This window comes from Haematobia irritans, chromosome 2 (assembly GCF_050003625.1).
Source record: "Haematobia irritans isolate KBUSLIRL chromosome 2, ASM5000362v1, whole genome shotgun sequence".
Taxonomy (NCBI): domain Eukaryota; kingdom Metazoa; phylum Arthropoda; class Insecta; order Diptera; family Muscidae; genus Haematobia; species Haematobia irritans.
Genome location: NC_134398.1, coordinates 68,038,385 through 68,062,495, shown reverse-complemented (window position 1 = coordinate 68,062,495; position 24,111 = coordinate 68,038,385). Strand labels below are relative to the sequence as shown.

At 31.3% G+C, this 24,111-nt stretch overlaps 1 protein-coding gene and 1 long non-coding RNA gene across 4 annotated transcripts in view; one reads left to right on the top strand and one right to left on the bottom strand.

Moving 5' to 3' along the window:
- Window positions 1-4,231: 4,231 nt before the first annotated feature.
- LOC142225408 (clavesin-2-like) overlaps window positions 4,232-24,111 on the bottom strand; it is a 29,318-nt gene continuing 9,438 nt past the window's right edge. Inside the window, exons 2-4 of one of the 2 annotated variants that reach the window (XM_075295155.1) lie at window positions 22,433-22,563; window positions 5,389-5,994; window positions 4,232-4,652 (exon numbers count right to left, since the gene is read on the bottom strand). In XM_075295155.1, the coding sequence (XP_075151270.1) occupies window positions 4,284-4,652; window positions 5,389-5,994 (975 nt within the window). In that variant the 5' untranslated portion in view covers window positions 22,433-22,563 and the 3' untranslated portion in view covers window positions 4,232-4,283. The remainder of the gene's footprint in view (window positions 4,653-5,388; window positions 5,995-22,432; window positions 22,564-24,111) is intronic. The other variant, XM_075295154.1, reaches the window with a different exon arrangement.
- LOC142227639 (uncharacterized) lies at window positions 15,691-17,059 on the top strand. Of its 2 annotated transcripts, XR_012719936.1 has the most exons (3): window positions 15,691-15,818; window positions 16,642-16,806; window positions 16,877-17,059. It is a non-coding gene; the product is annotated as an uncharacterized LOC142227639 (long non-coding RNA). The 2 variants fall into 2 exon arrangements; XR_012719935.1 differs by having other exon boundaries at window positions 16,642-17,059.

The window sequence follows — 24,111 nt, the reverse complement described above, 5'->3', positions numbered from 1 at the left end:
TCTCGTATTAAAATAATTTTGATTAATGGAAAAATTTATTGTGTGATGCCCTATTTTGTGGATACATTTATAAACATATATTAACAGCTGCATCTTATAAATTCCATAAATAGGCAATACAATTGGGAAAACACTTGTATACAAAGTTGTAGTAGGATAAGTTATTGGCATGTTCGCAACTATTTTTAAAGCCTTGTTTTGCATTATAAATAAGGATTTTAACTCACTGCATTTCTTGTAGCCATACAAAAGAGTTAAGTAATTGAGGTTGCTGTGAACTATTGCCTGATACAATAAAAATTTTGCTTCAAAACTAAATTTGTTCTTAAATTTGTACATAAGCCCTAGAGATCTAGAAATCTTGGATTTAAGATAGTTTATGTGAACATCCCACGAAAGATTGCTTTGCATATGAAGGCCCAAATACTTTATTGAGTGTACTTCTCGAATGAGCTTTCTATTAATATAAATTTCAAAATTTAAGTTATCATGAAATGGTTTAAAGCGTACCACTTTAGTTTCCTCAGGATTCAAAAATAATTTATTAATTCTTGCAAATTCATAGATCAAAGCAGCATCACGTTCTATCACAGTTTTTACCACAGTCTCATGTTTGTACGGATACATGAGGCAAATATCGTCCGCGTAAATAAGCGTCTTTCCCGCCAACCCCAAATTTACTATATCATTTAGAAAGATTTTAAACAGTAACGGACCAAGAACACTTCCGCCACATGGTACGCCATGTTCAACCAGACCAATTTGACTCTTAACACCATTAATTTCCACATACTGCCTTCTATTTTGCAAATAACTCTTTAAAATTTGTATTGCATCAACACAAAATCCATAATATGGCAAATTCTTCAATAAAATATCATGATCCACGAGATCAAACGCTTTGGAGAAATCGTAGAATACCCCAACTACTCCTTTTGATCCTGAATCTAGACCATTGCAAATACAACTCAAAACATTGACAGCCGCCTCTTCCGTACCACATCCCTTTAAAAATCCAAATTGAAATCTACTGAGCATATCGTTATCACAAAGGTAATCAGATATCTGTTTATGTAATATCTTTTCAAAAATATTGTTAAAAATTGGTAAAACAGCTACCGGTCGGTACTTATCAACTGTGCATGCATTGGGATCCTTTGGAATTGGAATTACCTTGTGTGTTTTCAATGCATCAGGGTATGTGCAGCTAGTGATCATATCATTAAATATATTCACTAAATGCAACGAAATCAAGTCACAACATTCAAGTACAGTTGATGGAGAAATGCTATCATAACCTGGACTCTTTGTAATACACAGATTAACTATAAGTTCCCTAACTTCCTCTTCCGTTGTCAATTGTAGCTGTAACATTGAATCTGTTCGAATAAGTGTTCCCAAAGAATTACAATGATCACTGGGGGTTTGAGGTATCGATGATTTCAAATCCCTCACTGATTGTAAAAAGTAATTATTAAGTGCTGTTGCCCTATCAACATCCTTAGAACATAGGTTGCCATCGCTATCTTTGACTTTCACACTTCGATCCCTTCCACCTCTCCCAAGTGATTTATTCAAAAATTTCCAGCATCTTCCTGGATCATTTCGCATATTTTCCAAATTACAAATGTAAAAATTGTTTCTGGAATTTCTACATGCAATTCTAACTACTTTACTTATTGATTTCAATTGGTTCTGTATAAAGGAGTTTTCAGGACTTTTTCTCCTAGCTCTCAACAATTTTCCTTTAAATTCAATCAGTTTCCTCAAGTTCCCATTTATCCACGGAGTAATTTCATTCCTATCAACACATTTCCGTTTCCTTTCAGTGGTTGCCTCATTTCTGCATCTATCAAATAACAATGTTAATGAGTTCATATCTATCGATGCATCGTTCGTCAGTCTAAACAATGGCAATTTCCTAACATACAAATAGTTCTCATAAATTTGAGAAGGATCTTTAAGAGCAATTCCAATTCTAATATGAACAATATTATGATCGGTTAGCTTACATTCCACTGAATCTATACCTAATACACCATCCATATTTGAATATACGTGATCAATGGATGTGCCACTTCGTGGGCGAGTAATTAGAGCATGACAGTTTCTAAATTCATAACAACCTAGAATACTTTCCATTTCACCATTCGTCCGCTCATCTTTGGAATCAACGTTGGAATCTCCCATAAATATACATGGACTTCTACCATTCCCATCAAACATTCTCTCCAAGAATCGTATAAATGAATTCATATTGCATTTCTGAGATCTGTAAAACGAGATTAACTTTACCGGTTTCCCTTGCCACTTTAAACTATTCAAAGTTATAGATATTGACTCAATAAAATTATTGCTCTCACAAGTATCTGTTGAGAAATCTATATCATTCCTCACAAATATAGAAGTGCCACCATAACCATCCCGTCTACAACAATGTGTTTCTCTATAGCCATCAATATTATATATTTGTGTTACTTCTTCTCTAAACCATGTCTCTTGTACAGAAATTATAGCTGTCAGAATCGGCAAGCTTGAAATCATAGATTTAAATTTATTGAATTTATCAATTGATGACAAACTACGCATATTCACTGAAAGTATACTCACAGAATTTCCAAAACCGTAAACGTAATTTTTAAAATCTTTAAACTTAGAAAAATATTTATTATCCATGGTGCAAATTTTTAATTTAGAATACTACAAAAAAATATATAATATAAAAAATGTCTATATAATTTATGATGTCAACAAATATGCATCATCTTCAATAGTTGCCTTCTGAGATCGGGTTTTGTATGGCTTATGAGTTGAGGCCTCAAGTAATAAATCATTGACGTCTTCTTCACTTCTGATTAGCTTTGGTTTTGACAATTCACCTCTCTTTACAAAGACTTTTCCACCAGCAGCATAAACAGCACGATATCCCACCTTTTTGAGTGATTTTGCGTGATTTAATAGGGCCATTGTTTCACGACTCAAAAAATCTTGTACATAAACATTTTTGGTTTCTTCTTTTTCTTTTAGTGATTTTTTCATTGACATAATTTTGTCTTTAGTATGATTTGAATTTGTTTTCACAATTAATGTTTGTTTATTACTTTGTTTTGATTCTTTGTTTCTTAAAAAGTATGCATCTTCAATATTTTCTTTGTTTATTTCCACACCGGCATCTTTTGTAAATTTAAGCACAGTGTCTATAGCAGAAGATTCCGTCTTTTGTAGTCCTGTGATAACACAATCATTTTTAATTCTCTGTTCATTTACATATTTCATAGAATTTTTTAAGTATTTTATTTCTTCTTTTAATGTTTTGTTTTCTTTTTGAATTGATTCGATTTTCTTTTTGTTTTCTGCTACACCTTTAAGAATTTCATCATATTGTTTTGACATGAAATTCATAGTATCATGCATTGCTGTCAGCTGATCAAGTTTTTTCAATTCTCTTTTTATTGAACACAGCTCAGATCAATGGTACCACTATTCTCAGTGCACAGATGACATGCAAAATGTTCACTCTCATTACTCAACAGTCTTTCGTATTCTCTTTTATCTAATTTCGAGCACAAAACATGTAGAACTTTGTTGCACTTGTCGCACTCAATAGATTCTTCCTCTTCCTGTTTTACAACAAGCTTGCATTGGCCGCAAATTATTTGATTTGCTTTTAAACTTCTTCTAGGCATATTTGATGATTTTCTATTTCACAATTGTTCAAATGTTATACTTGTTAGATTTAAAATACTTTATTGTCACTATTTCCACACGATATTTTGAAAATCGTTTTCAATGCCAAGGCATATTAATTAATATGCCTTGTTTCAATGCTTGGAGCCGACTTATTTTTGATGTTCTCACATCCAGGGTTGCCAACTACTCTTATCCATATTTTGTAATTCTTTTTATATAATCTAAAAATATTTTTAAAAGATTAGGATCTTTTAAGGCCGGTTACACTTCAATCCTTTTCCCATCGATTGAAACTATTGGATCTTTTAAATCAATCCATTTTCGGCTTCTTCATAAGAACCCAATTTTCGGCTTCTTCATAAGAACGAAAATGCTGATCAGCCAAGTTACGCGGTTGCAGTAGCTCATTTCCATGGATAATTGGCTTTGACCTTGATGTTGACTATGACCCAATAGGTTAGGTTAGGTATAGTGTTGTTCGCTAAATCCTGTAGTTTCCTTTTTCAGTAAAACAAAACGAACAAAAAATTAAACAAATCAATTTAGACAAATATTGTACTATAAGTTTATTTATCATACATTTTATATCTGTATCATGATTTTAATTCTACGGATCTTGAGCAAATAGTTTCTTTAGAATCCGATACGGAGGGTTTTGAGTATATAACATCTTTTATTAATCTGTAAGGTTTATTTGGTACATGCTCTGCCATAGTCTGACTTGAATCCAAAAGTGAGTGATACCAGTCCAAGTTATTTACATTAGGTGTTTCGCCTCCCAATTCCGAGGGCAGTATATCCTTAGAAACTAATTCATGCAGGGAGTTAAGATTTGTACCGTGTATATAAAAACGTTCCTTTATATTTTCCTTAAAGAAAGGTTTGATCACCGATAAGGCCAATTCTACGTACCAAGGTTGAGCTATGAAATGTATACCTTTAAATTTAATTGGCATGCAATCCTGAAATTAAATAACGCGATTAGCTATGTGTGAATCAAAAAAATTTTTTGTTTGTTCATATAACTTTCGCTTGTCTGGAGACGAACGTATTATCAAATCATATCTAATTAAAGAAAATAATTAATTGGTTTCCTTTTAGTACTAATAACGTCAGTGTAAGCTATTCCGAACATAGGACTAAGGAGACACCTCCACTTTTTGAATGGGCTATTATATTGGCTTAGTACCTTGTAGGGCTTATTGTTTTTAGTGTACCACTTGAACTCATTCTCTTGAGTGTTTCAGCATATCCACCTGAAATTTTGTAATCATGTTCAGTGAAAACTCTTAGAAGTGGACACTAACGGCCGCATAAATTTTGTCCAAAATTGGGAGGTGTTCACTTCAGAGATGGTCTGTATCAAACTTGTTTAGGTTTGCGACTGTCGCAAAGCTGTAAACGTCGTAAACGTCACATACTTTTATAACTAACTTTTTGACTTATCAGAGTCAATTTCCATGCTATGTTATATGTGAGTAGAATGTGTTTGGGAGTATATGTTACAGAAGCGATTTTTTATGTACTTATTCTTCATTAATCTTTTATATCGCCGTCACGGCTTGGCTATCCAGTACTAAAAGAAAACTGGCTTATTGTAAATTAAATAGCATTTGCTGTAAAGAATTCCAACTTCGTTTTATAGTAGATTATCCATATTTTAAGTTACATGAACAAGCAATTATTTTTGTCTCTTACCTGTAGGCCCTCAATCATGTTTTTCAATATTTTTGGAGTTAGATGAGTCGATTGTTTATACGTGAAGTTTGTCCAGTCTACTATAACCACAAAACCCAAAGCTTGGTTCTGCACATCCTCTAATAATTTGTCTAGTGTTAGCAATAATGCCCTGTATATATCTTGCAGTCTATATTTGCTTGTATTCCAATTTGCCGCTGTAAATGTCACAACCTTGCGTCCTCTTCTATCACGTTGATTTAGTAGTCCGGGATTACCATCCCTCAAGGCCATTTGAATTTGTTCATCGAATATATTAATATCTTTCAGAATTTGGGCATTATTTTGTTTATATTGTAAATAATTTATAAGCAACTCCATTGCATTGTCACAGTCGAACTTTCTAGCATACAAAAAACGGTATAGGAAACTTTCATCATTACAGCAGGATTTTTCTTTTAAGGCAAAATTAAGACTAGATGCAGCCATGTCACTAAATTTTTTCAATAGATACTGATGATTTTTTACTTGATTTCCTTTGGGAGTCTCGAAGCCCTTATCAAAGTAGGATGAGAAGTTTTTATTGTTGTACGCTCGGTTTATAGAGATTTCAAAATATTCGGACATCTGTAATGTTTAGAAATATATGTATAAAAAATAAATAACAATAATTATTAAAAAATTATTTTCGGTTGGCAAAAAATTAGTTGTTTTTTTTTTTTGGTAACACTGGGAAAAAAACAATCTTAATATGAAGTGATTATTTCGCTTATTTTAGTAAAACGGTACATATCAGTGACAATTCTAAGCTTCTCTAATAGATTTACCGTTCGGACTCGGCACTCGATGATAAGTGCTACGTTCGTCTCTTGTGGTATCACACTAGACTCAATAGTCTAAAGGTAGGTACTATGTTCGGTTTCCGCAGCGAAATCCCATACAAAACCAAAAATGCGAAAAACTACCGAAATATTTTTTCGTTTGTGGTACTTTGTTTTTTTCGAGTTGAAAAACTGACATAAAGCGCATAGTCCCTAATTAGGTCGTGTTAAATCCTTCCATATGTTGAGATTAGTTAGTTTGAAAACATGGCGCCATTTGTAATGTGAATTAAGAAATAATTTATTTATTCAAATGATTTGTGTTAAATTATAATGCAAAAGTGGTTCGCGTTGTTATTTAAAATTGTTATACGATCGATTGACGAAATAAAAATAACATGGAGTGGTATTTTCGTAATAAACTAGCAACCACCATCAAGCCGCCAACTACTACATGATTGAATAGAAATAATGTATATAACATGAAATTTATAGAAAAGTGTTAACAAAATAAAGTTCTATTTAGTGAATTTCTTTTTACGATCGTTTCTTTTTACTGGGTATAGGGATAATAAACACAAATGCTGGCCGTGCATCGTAATTATAAAGAAGGCAGTGCGATTGATGTTGCAGTACTATGGTAGCTACGAATGGAATCACAAGAATAAATTGCTATGTTCCAAAAATAAAATGCAAAAATTAATTATGCATATATCTTGCATTTTATCGATTCAAAACACTGGTTGAATTTTATAACGTGACTGAAATAGTTATAAAATTATACATTGGGAGAGTATAACAAGAAACATTCTTCAGTAAACCAGCCACTTTGCATCTCAATGTATTAATTTCAGTCAACGAAGTGTTCCTGGTATAGAACACTAACATCCCTTTGTGACGAATTATCTTGCGAAATATAAGTCGGGAACAGTGACTTTTGCTTAGGAACTACCCTTCAACGTGAGTTATAGGCTTATGTTGATTGAACAAAAAGTTTCACTTTGACTATAGCTATTGTATGGTGTACGTGTTTTAACTGGTCACCCTATGATGTTGTTCCCCCCGAGGTAACAACAAATGAAATGGCGTTATTATCCTTTGTGGGAACCGTGGTGGTGACCACTGGATTTGAAATTGCTAGTGAGGCGGCAACAGCATGGGCATAAGTACACTCTTGTCCGCTGGTATTGCAATGCGATTGTGTAGATATTGTGGACACCAACGAATTAAGTTTGTTGATGAATGAGTCCATTGCTGCGCATGATGTAAAATTTAGCATAACACCGGAATTATATGTTTGTTAGATGGGCGTTACAAATTGACGGTATCCATTTGGAAAAACTGAAGAAGACGACAATGTACCGCATGTCTTTAAAGCTGTTGCCGAATGTGGTAAGACACCAGGAGTAGAGCGGCTGGCGTTTTATTCTTAACAATTATTAGTGTCCAGTGCTGTGTGAGGTTTGGTTGCAAAACAATTTAAAAACTGGTAGAAAAAACTTTTCAAAACAATTATCATGAATGCGTGTGTGTAAACAATCTAATCAGCTGCTGCGTATACATATGTAATAATTTTATGACGTTTGGCGATGTTGTCAATTAAATTTCGGAGAAATAAACGCGAAATATTTCAAAAATGGCTGTTTTCTTCCTTCGAAATCAATTGTCAACACTCTCATTTTTCAACGCGAAAGAATGATTTAGGGACTTTTTTTTCGTGCCAATAAACATAGTACCTACCTTAAGGCCGGTACTCTGTTCGGTTTTCGCGTTGAAACTCCATACAAAACCAAAACATGCGAAAAACTAGCGAAATTTTTTCCATTTGTGGTACTTTGTTTTTTTCGAGTTGAAAAACTGACGTAACTCGCGTGTTCAGTATTTTCATAACATGGCGCCATTTGCAATGTGAATTAAGAAATAATTTATTTATTAAACTGATTTTTGTGAATTTATAACACAAAAATGGATCTGATTATTATTTAAAAATGTAATCTGATGATTGATAAAACTAACATGGAATTGTATTTCCATAATAAACTAGCAACCAACATCTACCGCTCCCTACTATATGGTAGAATATAAATAATTTATATAATATGAAATTTAAACACAAATGTTAACAAAATAAAAGCTTTATTTGGTGAATTATATTTTACAATCGTTTCATTTGTACTGGGCATCGGGATAATAAACACAAAACATAATTTAAACAAAAGGAGGCACAGCAATTGATGTTCCAAACAAGCATTAGCACTTCAAGCAACATGTATAGTACCGAGGTAGCAATGAATGGAATCACAAGAATTAACTGCTATGTTCCAAAAAATAAAATGCAGCACTGTAAAATTAGTTTTTTAATTCCATAGATATTTGTAAAATAACTTCGCCTGCTTCTTCTTTTTCAAATTATTTATTTTGTATGCGTGTGTGTGTAAATCGAGCAACTAGTTGCGTATGTATATGTAATCATTTCGTGACAGTCTGCGATGTTGTCAATACATTTCGACGAAATAAACGCAAAAAAGTCCCAAAATGGCTGTTTTTTCCCCTCAAAATATATTGTCAACACTATCATTTTTCAACGCGAAACAATGATTTAGGGGAACTTTTTTCGCACCAACAAACAGAGTACCGGCCTTAATGTGATAACAGTCGATCAAAAACGAATAAGAATGAACATTTCTCAAGCTTGTTTGGATCGTTTTAAGCGAAATAAAATGGATTTTAAGCGTCGTTTCATAACTGTTGATGAGACATGGATCCACCACTATACTCCAGAGACAAAAGAACAATCCAAACAATGGACTGAAGCTGGAGGAAGTGCCCCTAAGAAGGCAAAAACAATTCAATCGGCTGGTAAGGTTATGGCAACGGTTTTTTGGGACTTCAAAGGTATTTACCAATAGGGTAAAACAATAAATTCAGAGTTCTATTGCAACCTTTTGGATCAATTAAATGTACAAATTCGAGAAAAACGTCCTGGCTTACAACACAAAAAATAATTTTTCATCAAGACAACGCACCAGCGCACAAGAGTGTTTTAACAATGGCTAAAATCAACGAATTAAAGTACGAGTTACTTTACCACCCACCTTATTCTCCTGATTTAGCTCCCAGTGACTTTTACTTGTTCCCAAATCTAAAAAAACCTTGCTGGCAAACGTTTTACCCCAAATGAAGATGCAATTACAGTTGAAGACCTTGAGGAAAACTATTTTAATCAAGGGATAGAATTGTTAGAAAAGCGTTGGACTAAGTGTATTGAAGTTTCAGGAGATTATATTGAAAAATAAAAATATTTTTGAAAAACTAACTATTCTCTTTCATTGATAGGCTAAGAAGTTTCCGAACCGCCCTCGCACGTATTTTATTATATTATATTTAGTGACATTTAAAATAACGATACTTCAACAGGTTCACCATACCCTCAGAAAAACCTGAACGAAATTTTTATATCCGATTTAACTTTATTTAGATCACGGAAAATACACAATTGTACTAAATCTGATAATAGTTCATACTTTCCGAAAATAGCTGAAGTTTACTTAAATTGCGTTCATAAGTTTCTGAAAAGAGTACATTTTCCTTAAATTGTGTCTGTCTTGAACTTCACATAGCGCTAAAGACATTTAAACAATTTTTAACTCCAACTTTTTGCTTAAAAACATGAAAATTTTTTAAACAAAAAAAAAATATTTTTAATAAATTTTCTTCATTTTTAAAAAAAATTATAACCTTATTTGTGTCATGTTGCAATTAGTAAAATATTTTAGTTACAATTTTCTAAAATTAATCTACATTTTCTTTCATGGTGGGTTCACTTTTTTTCTGGGTGTATACTACACCCCCCAACTTTGTCATTACGTTTGTAACACATAGAAATTCGGTACGACATGTTGGAATACATTCTCTAGTAACCAACACAATCATTGGTCCACAATTAAATATAGCCCGCGTATAGATCGATCCCCACATTTGATTTCTTGAGCGTCCAGTAGACTTATTTTCATCACATCCCAGCAAAATCATTGAATGTTAAGTCTCCGACAAAAAAAGAATTTTTACAAAGAGTTACCGACTATTTTTTCATAGCTCTTAATTTTTTGCTCATAAATTATTAAATCTGGTTTGAAAACAATAAAATGGTATCTGCCACACTGAACATGAGTCTTGTCCGGCTCCAAAGATTTTGTCTTTACACTAATGAACCAATGTTTTTCTTATCGATTCCAAGCCAACGAGGTTAGGTTAGGTTATGTGGCAGCCCGATGTATCAGGCTCACTTAGACTATTCAGTCCATTGTGATACCACAGTGGTGAACTTCTCTACGAAATAGGGATACCTTTAAGACATAATTACACGCAGAGAAGAAACATGATTGTCACAATCATATTCGAAGAGCAAAATAATATGATAGGAGCTATTTTTGCGGCGACCATGTAACATTTTAACCTGCAACCATGTTGGATCAATGAACATGGTTCTAAGAAAAATATAATTGTCCTCATCTAAAATGTTATTATATTGATAAAAAGAATTTTGTTTGAATGAAAAGACAATGGTCACGATTTAAAATGTTATGGTATTCATTCAAAATGTATTTCTTCTAGTTAAAAGAACATGGTCACAACCTAAAATGTTTTGATCTTTATGAAAAAACTTTTTTCATCGTCGAAAAAAGGACGCCACTTGAGAAAAGAAAACACAAAATTAACTTTATTTAGTTGTTTTTATTTATTTATATACTAATTCATTGTTTGTTTGTATTTATAATGTCAAACATCACATATTTTATTTCAATTTGAACAATAAGTAATCATTCCATATTTACATCGTGTGCCCATCAAATGTACAAACGCAGACATCATGTAACTGCAAATAAACTGCAAAATGTATGGTGGCAATAAGCATTTGAATGGTTATCAAATACCGCAAACATGTTCTATTATTTAAATTATAGAATTTGAGACCATTCCATGGTCGGGAAAATCATGTACCTGACCATTCAATTTTTTTACTTTTTTGCAGAGAAAAAGTATTTTTATAGGATACGTATAGACATGTCTACACCCAAAGAAATTTCTTAGTAGCGACAGCAGAAAAGTGTGCTGAAACAGCAAAAAGTCTGCTGAAAAAGAGACAGCAGTCACTGTTTGCTGAAATAGCAAACATTTCCTGCCATTTTTTAAGCTCGATTACACTAAAACATGTTTTATTTTGGCTAAAACAAATAAAAATGTCAACTTAGGAGCTATCCTAACATAATTAAAACAATATTTTATGAATATCTATAGTATTTGACCAAAAATCTGAATATTTATCGAATTGAGGCATAACAGCAAACAAAATGTTTGCTGATCGTATTTAGGAGCTTGTAAATATATTACAGGGCAAAAATATACCAAAAACTACTTTTGGTTCTTAAATATGCTTTGGGGGAAAATGTATAACCTAAATATTTTATAAATTGTTGTTCGTTAGGCTCTGAAGTACAAAAATATAACAGCAGACATCGACTGCTGTTTTTAGCAGACTTTTTTCTATGAGTTTAGAACCATTACATGGCCATAACGACCATGTACATTGTTTTCGTGACCATTTAATTTTTTAATTTTTTTGCAGCGAAAAGAATTTTATAAAAACATTGGGCAGGTACACACGATTTTCATTTTGCGCGTCAGTCATGTGTTGATTGTTTCTTGGAATGGACCAAGGCAGATTTAGTAAGGTAGTTTTAGTATTACAAAAACAAAAATGTCAGTCGCCATATGGAAACTTTGATTGTCAGTCAAATTGAATTAAATTGTCCACTTGTTGAACATATTGTGGGAAATTTAAAATAGAGATCTGGAAATATATCGATGTATGCTTCGAAATGTGTTACGATTCGCAAGAATAATTGAAGTAATTCTTATCATCAATTATGAGGACAATTTATTTCGATACCTTTCTGTCATAAATTTAAAGCAAATTGAAAATTCAAAATTTTTGGTATAAAATAATTTTATTTTAAAATTTTATTTTTATTTGTCACAATTGTCAATTAAACATTGACGTAGCTAGCAACATTTTCGTAGGGGGTAACAGCTACAATGTGTGCTCATTGTGAAGATACCTCAAAAAGAGAAAATATAAATTCTTATAGATGGGAAGAAACCAGAATATTTAATTCAATGATATATAATCACTGTTTGCAGAAATTCTGGATGGTATTTGGTAGGGGAAGATGACAAACCCATAAACCCACTTTAGCTACGCCTATGCCATTAAGCAAACACCGACAATCAAAGTTCTGCTCAAATGAAAAAATTGTAATCACCTGATAGCTTGAAACTGCCTTCCTAAATATATCTTGGAATGGACGGAGAATACGGAATTACTGTGTTTTGTGTTAATTTATTATTATTATTATTTTGATATACACAGAAAAAGTGTCTCGTAAATTTAAGTAGATTTTTACAATAATTTATTAAAAATAAATAAATTTTCCAGAATTTTAGTTAATTTTTCGTATCTTCAACGAAAATTAACTACTCGAAAGGAAATTTTACAAATTTTAAGTAGCAATCGTTTAGTTCACGGCCTACAAAATACGATGGAAATTTCCTTAAAAATTTTTTAACTGGTAGTCAAAAATTCTTTCGCCATACTATAAAACTACTTATGAAATGTAAAATACTTTCTAAATAATAAGTGCAATTTACTATAAAGAGTTTTTGTATGAGAAAATATTTTTTTACGAAAATTGAACTTGAAAGCGGATAGCAATTTCCTACTGGCAATTCCTATAGTTAATAATAGTTGGTACAACATTTCTCAATGAAATATTTTTAGTAATTAAATTTATAGAAATTTTCGTCAAAAATGGGTAGATATCATATCATGAAGTTTTTGTTAATTTTAAGTTAAACGTTCCATCGTTCTTATACTGATATGCATTAAAGAGTATTGCTTTTAGAGTAAATTGTGAACAGATGCGATGAACTAATGCATAGTACAGAGATCTTTCTTGGCCAAGTGGAATATGTTTAATGTAAAGATGATGTTACTTGAATTTTGTTTGAGAGAGAGAGAGAGAGAGAGAGAGAGAGAGAGAGAGCATGCAATGCAATAATGAGAAATGGTATCGAGTGATGGGCAGCGGTGCCAACTCTTACGATTTTTCGTCATTTTGACGATTTTTGATGGTAAATTTGGCCTCTGACAATTTGACGAAGAAAAAAACTTAGTTATGAGATGACGATTTTTTAAAATGCTGACTCAAGTGTTTCCTTTAAGGGTTTTTATGCCAATTTGATTTGATTTGATTTTTCAAAGTGATGTAGTTTTAAGTTGACGATTTTCATAAGTTGGATCTCAATAATATGACAATTTATATGTAGCTTGCTCCCAGCCGTCTCCAATGTAGAAAGAAATTTCAAAGCAATCAATATAAGTAAACCTAAAATTCGAAATCCCTTTGAAACTTAAACATTGTAAGGTATTCTTTTGTCTATAAACTATTTAAAGCGAAATAATTTTGATTGCTAATACCCACCTTTACCGATAAAAGTAATAATAAGAAAAATTATACATGAGCAAGTAATAAGGATTTAAATTCGCTTGGAGAATAGGAAATTTTTCTGTCAAGAAAATTTTGTTAAACAATGTAGTACATGTGGTCACAATCAGATATATTAATTTAAATTAATTAAAAATTTATTTCAATTAATCGTCGTTTAAAAAACTGGAAACTATATGACTTACTTAGAGATTTAAATGGCATTATTCATGTAACTAAAATGAATAAAACCCCTTTTTTAATAACAGCTTTATTGTGTATACAATATATGGATGCCTCAGATGTTTGAATAAAACTTTTATTTTGTTCCTAATTTTCCCTAAATTTCCCTATTTTTAAAATTGACGATTTTCAGCCCAAAACAGTTGGCACCACTGGTGATGGAGATGTTGTGTCAGTGTTGCCAGGTTGGGGGTTTCCCCCCAAATTTTTACACGTTTAGGGGGATATTTAGGGGTAACATTTATTTGGGGGGAGTTTTTGGGGGTAAAAAATTATTTTAGACCCTATAAAGTGGAGCAATTCTCAACAAATTATTCTAAAAATTATTTTAGACCCTATAAAGTGGAGCAATTCTCAACAAAAGTTAGAACAATTCTGGCATGAATTTTGAAAAAAAATGAGGGAAGTCAACCCATGTTCTTAAATACAAGCAAGTATGTTAAGCAATGACATTCTGTTTTAAACGCATCTGTTGAAGGGTCATTTTTAATATTTGATACAATTAAAAACAAATTAAGAAATGGTATTGTAACATTAAATTGTTGGTCTCTTAATTTCACGCCTACAATTTTGGCGAATAATGTACATATTTACTGAACTTTAATTTTTGTTTATTTTTTATTTCTATTATTTATATTTTATAAGCCGTTGTTTTAATTAATTTGATTTGAAAGATTTATACATTGAATTATATTGTTTTGTCTGTCCTTTATATTGATATACATTTTATTATTATACCCATAGAAAAATTACTTTCCTCATGAACGAAATTTTAGACAAATAAATCCGAATTTGTGAATAGTGGTATAATGACGTTATCTACTGATTTTTATTTACTTCAAAAGAAATTTTGTTCTTCAGAAAAAAAAATCTTTCAGTATATATATTTGTGTTAAATTTAATTTGTAAAGTGTATCTCTGCAGAATTTTTTAACGAAATTTGGGACACATTTTTGGCTTATTAACATTCTTAAATTTTTTGGGGGTTTTTGAAAAAAGTCTAGACCAATTTAGGGTTTTTTTCTTAAGGTTTGGGGGTGGTTGTTTTTATTTTTGTTCTTTCAGTGGTTTATGTGTGTGTTTGTTATTCGCGAATTATTTATTTGTCTAGATGAGGTGTTGTTTTCAATGAAGGCACATGTAGTTTTGTTGTTGTAGGAATGTGTTGGTTTTGTTTGGCATGCTTCAGTTGTATAGTTGTTGGCGTGGGCTGTTGCATCTTTTTAGCAGGTATGTAACAAGGGAATATAAAGGTATGGAATATTTTGGTTTTTGAGACATATATTGGTGTTTGTTTATTAAACCTGTTCAAAATAAATATCTTTTGAACATGAATGCGATAACGCCGACAATAGAAATATCTTAGAATTGGTCCCTATCATTAGATAGAGATTAGAGACGCATTTGTTTACTTAGGATCGCCATAAAATCATTGTACTAGCTGATAAGAGCGCATGTGTGCGGGATCTTAATGTAACAAAATAGATAAGAGATAGCTGTGTGCCACGATCAGTTGGTCTAATGCACAGGCAGTTTAGTTTGTAAGAGTATATAAGGAAGAATATTTTTGTAAATAAATTAGTATGAAAAGTATACTCATCTTGTTTGGTTATTAATCCAACAAACCTTTCAAATGAAAGTTATTAATATTTTAGCGATGAGATGTAAGATGGCGGTAGCTTAGAAAAAAGTTATTAAGAATGTTCAATATTTACGAAAAATGCTGAAATGGAAAGTATATTTAATTTTTTTTATTTTTATTGTTCAATGTAAAAAATTAATATTCAATTTCAGAGTAACTTCAAATTTGTTACAACTCAGCGTAAAGTTTAATCATAAATTGGTAAGTATTCTTGTGTTTTTCTTTTAAAAAGAATATATTTTATGTATATTATTATTTACTAATTATTATTATTATTATTATTTTTTTTTTTTTTTGAAACAAGTTTAATGTTTTACTTTGTTGTAAAAAAATATTTAATTTCAAAGCAACCCCAGATGGATTCGGACAAATTTTTATACTTCTCCTCAGCGTATAGTTTAATAGAGAAGTGAGAAGTTTTCTTTTAAAAATTGGTTTTCTTTTCACTAGAATATTTACGTTTTTATGACCTTTTTATTATCAAAATTACAGGTTTTTAATACCTTATTTTAGTACTACTTTAATCAAATATTTTTGGAAACCAATTCAATATTTTTATTGTCAAAAACAAATATTTAATTTCAGAATAACAATTTGGAAATATTTTTATGAATTGGTAGCTTTCTTTAACATTCTTTTAACCAGAATATTTACACGCACAGAAAAACCATGTTTGGACATTGTTGCCACATCCATTTAATGCTTATCTAGAGCATGTAATTGTCGCGAAAACCATGTATTTTGTATTGGTAAAAATAATTTTCGAGCGGAGAAAAATATATAGTGACAATAAGCATTTGAATGGTTCTCAAATACCGCAAACATGTTCTATCATCTAAATGATAGAATTTGAGACCATTAAATGGTCGGGAAAATCATGTACCTGACCATTCAATTTTTTTACTTTTTTACAGGGAAAAAAGTATTTTTATAGATTAAGTATAGACATGTCTAGAACCATTACATGGCCATAAAGACCATTTACATTTTTTCGTGACCATTTAATTTTTTAACTTTTTTGCAGCGAAAAGAATTTTATAAAAACATGAGCCGGTACACACGATTTTCATTTTGCGCGTCAGTCGTGTGTTGATTGTTTCTTGGAATGGACGGAGAATACGGACTTACTGTGTTTTGTGTCAATTTATTTATTCAGAAGTGGCACGTGGTTTTATGTGAACACAAAAAAGTAATTGAAAAAATGTACCTGTTTTTTGTTCTGCATTTTGATATATGGTATAATTTATTTTTATTTGCAGTTACATGATGTCTGCGTTGGTACATTTGATGGGCACGAAGTAAATATGGAATGATTACTTATTGTTGAAATTGAACCAAAATAGAGTGTGTAAAAATATGTGGTGTTTGCTTGCACGACAGTATAAATACAAATAAACAATGAATTAGTTTATAAATAAATAAAAACAAACAAATAAATTTAATTTTGTGTTTTCTTTTCTCAAGTGGCGTCCTTTTTTCGACGATGAAAAAAGTTTTTTCATAAAGATCAAAACATTTTAGGTTGTGACCATGTTCTTTTAACTAGGAGAAAATTATTTTTAATGAATACCATAACATTTTAAATAGTGACCATTGTCTTTTCATTCAAACAAATTTCTTTTTATCAATATAATAACATTTTAGATGAAGACAATTATATTTTTCTTAGAACCATGTTTATTGAGCCAACATGGTTGCAGGTTAAAATGTTACATGGTTGCCGCAAAAATAGCTCCTATCATATTATTTTGCTCTTCGAATATGATTGTGACAATCATGTTTCTTCTCTGCGTGTAGTTTTTATATGCATATTATTATTTCTTTAATCAAATTTTTTGGAAACCATTTTAATGTGTTTATTTAGTGCAAAATATAAATATTTAATTTCAGAGTAATCCCTTTTTATATTTCCCCTCAGCGTACAATTTAATAGAGAATTGGTCATTTTTATATTAAAACGTTGGCTTTCTTTTAACAAGAATATTTATTTTATTATGTCCTTCACATCGATAACAACACAGTTTTATGAGTTAATATGTTACTTAATTCAATATTACTCTAATTGTTTCAGGTACAAATTTTATGAGGTACATTTATCTAAGAAAATTTGAATTCCTTACACCATTTGATAAAATGTCCCCAAATATGGTAAGTTACAAGTAAATTTTTAACAATTTTCATTATTCCTTCCATTTTTTCAGCAAGATATGTGAAAAATATACTACGATGAATAAAAAACTAAGGATAAGTCAAAATGTCCAAACAGCGAGTTAAAATAAACTACTTTCTTGTTCCATGTGGCCGTAATTGTTATTCACAAAAACCAGAACTTCCATGATAAGTTTTTATAATAAAATACTTTTGCTGCGGTTTGTTGTTCATTTAGTTATTTAATTTCTCTGTTCTGTGGAATGATTGATATAAATAGTTTAGTCGTCGACATTTTAAGGAGACTGTTAACCAAATCTTATTATCGGTTTTCCCAAAAAGTAATCAAGTTAACCAAAATAATACCGACTTTTTAATTTGATAGGGGTATATAAATCTTATGGTGTTGTAAAAATGCACTAAAATACAATGTTATAGATGAACTAAAATTTAAGAGAATTATAAACTAGACAAGTTGAAAAAAATCCTAAGGGCTAAATCATGGTCAATTTTATACAGTTTAGTTCAGTTTGCAATGGAAAAGGTTCACTGTTTTTTCAGTGTATGGTATAATTTATTTTTATTTGAAGCTACATGATGTCTGCGTTGGTACATTTGATGGGCACGAAGTAAATATGGAATGATTACTTATTGTTGAAATTGAACCAAAATAGAGTGTGTAAAAATGTGTGATGTTTGCTTGCACGACATTATAAATACAAATAAACAATGAATTAGTTTATAAATAAAAACACATAAATAAAGTTAATTTTGTGTTTTCTTTTCTCAAGTGGCGTCGTTTTTTCGACGACGAAAAGAGTTTTTTTATGAAGATCAAAACATTTTAGATTGTGACCATGTTCTTTTAACTGGAAGAAAAACATTTTTGACGAATACCATAGCATTTTAGATCGTGACGACAATTTTATTTTTCTTAGAACCATGTTCACTGAGCCAACATGGTTGCAGGTGAAAATGTTACATCGTCGCCGCAAAAATAGCTTCTATCATATTATTTTGCTCTTCGAATATGATTGTGACAATCATGTTTCTTTTCTGCGTGTAGCTACACGACCATGTAACATTTTCACCTGCAACCATGTTGGCTCAGTGAACATGGTTCTAAGAAAAATAAAATTGTCCTCACCTAAAATGTTATTATATTGATAAAAAGAATTTTGTTTCCATTAAAAGACAATGATCACTATCTTAAATGTTATGGTATTCATCAAAAATGTTTTTCTTCCAGTTAAAAGAACATGGTCACAACCTAAAATGTTTTGATCTTTATGAAAACAACTTCTTCCGTAGTCGAAAAAAGGACGCCACATGAGAAAAGAAAACACAAAATTAACTTTATTTATTTGTTTATTTATAAACTAATTCATTGTTTATTTGTATTTACAATGACGTGCAAGCAAACATCACATATTTGTACACACTCTATTTTGGTTCAATTTCAACAATAAGTAATCATTCCATATTTACTTCGTGCCCATCAAATGTACCAACGCAGACATCATGTAACTGCAAATAAAAATAAATTATACCATATATCAAAATGCAAAACACAGTAATTCCGTATTCTCCGTCCATTCCAAGAAACAATCAACACGCGACTGACGCGCAAAATGAAAATCGTGTGTACCTGCTCAATGTTTTTATAAAATTCTAATAGAACATGTTTGCAGCATTTGAGAACCATTTAAATGCTTATTGCCAATATATATTTATCTCCGCTCGAAAATTATTTTTACAAAGACAAAATACATGGTTTTCGCGCCAATTACCTACTCTAGATAAGCATTAAATGGATGCGGCACCCATGTCCAAACATGTTTTTTTCTGTGCGTGTAATGGGAGACAAATTTGAATTTATTCATTTTTTGTTTGCTTTTTTCTTCATAAAGGCCGGTATGCACCTCTAGCGAAAAATGTCATTCCCATAAGAAATGCATTGCTATTTATGCTAACGAAATTTTCGGTAGCGTTCAATTTCGTAAGCTGGTACGCACCTCTAATGAAAATAACAGGGTAACAAGCATATTTTGGCAGCAAACATGTAATTTATTACAATAATTGTGTGCGTAAAAGTTTTAAAAGGTCTGTAAATAATAAACAATTTATTTGAGGAATATTTGGAACATATATTAACAATTTTTAAAAGCGATTAGCTGGTTTAAAATTTGTGTACACAGCCCTGTTTTTTTTGTTGTAGACTTCAATAAATTTTTGCTACCGAAAATTTCGCTAGAGGTGCATACCGGCCTTAAGCTATTACAGTCCTTAAAAATGTGGTAACGACAGTTTAAATTTCCAAATTCAGACTCGACTTCAAGAAGAAATTGTGCTTTGTTTGAAGTAAAACTCGTCTTTAGAATAAAGTGTTGAAAAGCATTTCCTATTTTTGAACGCATTTCAGCTCTATAGTCAAGATACAAAAGTCCAACTGAATGACGATTTCATCACTTTTGATATTTTTTTGTTAGAATTATTAAATTGGCTTTAGCCCACATAACCACAAGGACAAAACTACGTCGTTGAAAATTTTATTGACTTTTGGAAAAAAAAAACACAACAATATTTTTTTCAATGCATGAGTTGTCAATAACACTTTAATATACGCTTTTGACAACCTTGTTATGTTCAAAATATTTAATTAGAGGTGTATACAAGCTTGCGGAATTTAACACTACCGAAAATTTCGTTAGCATAAATAGCAATGCATTTCCTCTGGGGAGGATCATTTTCGCAAGGTACCAGTCCTTACTATAAAATCCAACCTAAATATACAATATATATATATATACCATTGTAGTTAATGTTCCAGGAGGCCGGTCCTAAGTTTATGTTGCAAATCAAACATGTTCACGGTAAAATAAAACTTATTGGATTGGTCCATAACATATTCCACGTCTGAAAAATGGATCTGTAATATTTTCTAACATTACGAGCCACTGTGGTTAGCATGCCAGGCTTGCATACACAGGGTCGTGGGTTCAAACCCAGTTTCGACCAAACACCAAAAAGTTTTTCAGCGGTGGATTATCCCACCTCAGTAATGCTGGTGACATTTCTGAGGGTTTCAAAGCTTCTCTAAGTGGTTTTACTGCCTTGACATTGAGCTTTACATAGAATCGGGCAGCACTCAGTGATAAAAGAGAAGTTCACCACTGTGGTATCACAATGGACTGAATAGCCTAAGTGAGCCTGAAATATCGGGCTGGCACTATACGAGTACCTAACCTAACCTAAACATTACTATTACATTACAAGTATTTTATTTGAAATTACTCTAATTTCCGAACGAAACAAACTTTCGACCTGAAACTTTGCACAAATAGTTGTTATTGATGTAGGTCAGATGGTATTCCAAATAGGCCATATCGGGCCATATAAACCGACCTTGCGGAAGCTCTTAGAGGAGCAAATTTCATCCGATCCGGTATTTTTTTATTTGTTTGGTATAGCTTACATCCAAAGAAATTTGTTAGTAGAAACATCTGAAAAGTCTGCTAAAACAACAAAAAGACTGCTGAAACAGTAACTGCCCTATTTGCTGAAATAACAAACATTGTCTGTTATTTTTTAAGCTCGATTTTACTAAAACATGTTTTAGTTTGGCTGAAACAAATAAAAATATCAACTTAAAGACTATCGTAACACACTTCAACAATGTTTTATGAATATCTATAGTAATGTTTGCTGATCGCATTTAGGAGCTTTTCAGGATATTATAGTGCAAAAATATACTAAAAACTACTTTTGATTCTTAAATATCTTTGGGGAAAAATTATAACAACAGATTTATAAAAAATTTATAATTTGTTAATTGTTAGACCCGGAAGTATAAAAATATAACAGCAGACGTCAACTGCTGTTTTTAGTAGACTTTTTTGCTACGAGTGTACAAAAAATAACTAGACATGTTTATAATTTTACAAAACTTATCATATAAAGTTAAATTTCAAAAAGGATTAATTGGCTACATATATGAAATATTTTATTTAAAAATATTAATAAAATGAGAACAAACAATCGGAGTACGAAAACAAACAAACAAACAAACGAAATGATTGACGTACATATCATTCAAAGACACAAACCTTTATATTTTCATGAATGATTGTGTACACAGACAAAAACAAAACAACAAACAAAGAGAACAAACAAAACAATTGCTTTTATACTCTTCGGAGCCACCGTGGTGCAATGGTTAGCATGCCCGCCTTGCATACACAAGGTCGTGGGTTCGATTCCTGTTTCGACCGAACACCAAAAAGTTTTTCAGCGGTGGATTATCCCACCTCAGTAATGCTGGTGACATTTCTGAGGATTTCAAAGCTTCTCTAAGTGGTTTCACTGCAATGTGGAACGCCGTTCGGACTCGGCTATAAAAAAGAGGTCATTGAGCTTAACATGGAATCGGGCAGCACTCAGTGATAAGAGAGAAGTTCACCAATGTGGTATCACAATGGACTGAATAGTCTAAGTGGGCCTGATACATCGGGCTGCCACTTAACCTAACCTAACCTATACTCTTCGGATTTACGGCGCCAAGTTGTTTCGGTTAATTAGATTTTACACAAAAGTTATTTTTATTACCATTTCAATCCTATACAATTTTACAAATAACATATATGTAATAATTTGATTTAAATGTTTACCCTGTCATTGATTTTTCAGGGTCTTCCAAAATGTGATCAACAACATTCGCTTGACTAATTTACATATCCGTAGCTATGCCAACATTTATGTTGTCGCCGCAAAAAAGTTCGAACGTTAAAAACGGCATGTTCTGAAAAGAAATGGGAATAAAACGTTTGTAAACGTTTGCTAAGCGAAACAATTATAACTATGGAACATAACCAAGTTTATTTTTTTTAACACAGCAATATAGCAGGCGTTATTGCTCCAAGAAAAAATTGAACAAATAATGCAACAAAAAATAACATTTGAGTTTTTCTTATAGTAAAGACTTAATGAATAATCAAACGTTTGCATTGAATGTTTACAGTTTTGTTTTCTATGTTTTAATAAGCACCGCAATACTTTTCGGTTTTGATTCAGTTTTCACTCACGAACAAAAATAATACAAATCCAAAGGCAATTTCCGTTATCTTGGATTTCGTTAGCGTGTGGATTGTATACACAAAAATTTTTTCTTATTCAATCACGAAATTAATTGATCCAATTAATTTTTTAATTGAAATGTTTTCAATAACAGAAATGATAGTATCAATTAAAAAATTAATCGATACTGTTCATTTTTGTACTAGATTTTTGTTTCAATTAAAAAATTTGTTGAATCAATTTAAAACTCAATTAAGACTTTTAATTGGAAAATTTTTTGTGAAATTTCTTTCTGTGTACGAAACGAAACAAATGGAGTCGTTTTGTTTGTTTTCGTTCTCAGCAAAAAAAATCAATTATGAAGCTAAAGTTTTGTTTTAAAATAATTGGCAAATATATCATTGAACAATATTGATTACTGAAAATGAGAATGAAGTCTACATTAGAATTGCCTTATGTGGAAGAAGTTTGAATACCTGGGGGTAAATTGTTCTAAAGAGAATTTATTTGTGAAGTTCTTTGAGTGTCTTATTTGTATAAGCCGACATCCTCGAACCGATCGGCAAAAAGTTAAAGATACGGTGGGGATCCGTAATTTATAATATTAATTCGATTGAAGATGATCGTTTTAGTAAAACTTTCTACGCAGTCCATGTGGAGGGCACATAAGATTCGGCCTGGATGAACTTACGCTCGAATATACTTGTTTAATATCGACTAGACTGAAATGAGACAAAATATTCTAAAGGCTATACACCCAAAAAAATTTTGTTACTCATAATAGCAAAAATGTTTTCTAAAACAGTAGAATTTGTTTGCTGAAAAAGGGACAGCAGTAGCATGTAGTTGTTACAGCAAACATTCGTTAATTGACATTGCAAACATTTTTTTACAGCTAAATTAGCAAACAAATGCTGCGGAATTAGCAAACTTGTTTGCTAAAAGTTTTTGACAAACATCGCTGCTGAAATAGCAAACTGCGTTAGTTGAAATAGTTAACATTTTTACTGCTATAACAACTACAAACGTTTGTTGTCCCTGCTACAAAATTTGTCGTTCTTAACGATATGTTGAAATGAAACCCGTAAATCATTTAATAAATAACTTTTACATTTATTAAATGTGTGATATAAATTGAATTCCATCGAAGTATTGGATGTTGAGTCGAAGTGTTGTACAAGATTTATTTACGTTTATTTTTCTTCTTTGGCCCTATACACGCGGATGAAACATAACAATCTGTAATGAAAAGAAGTAGAAAAAAGCAATTAGT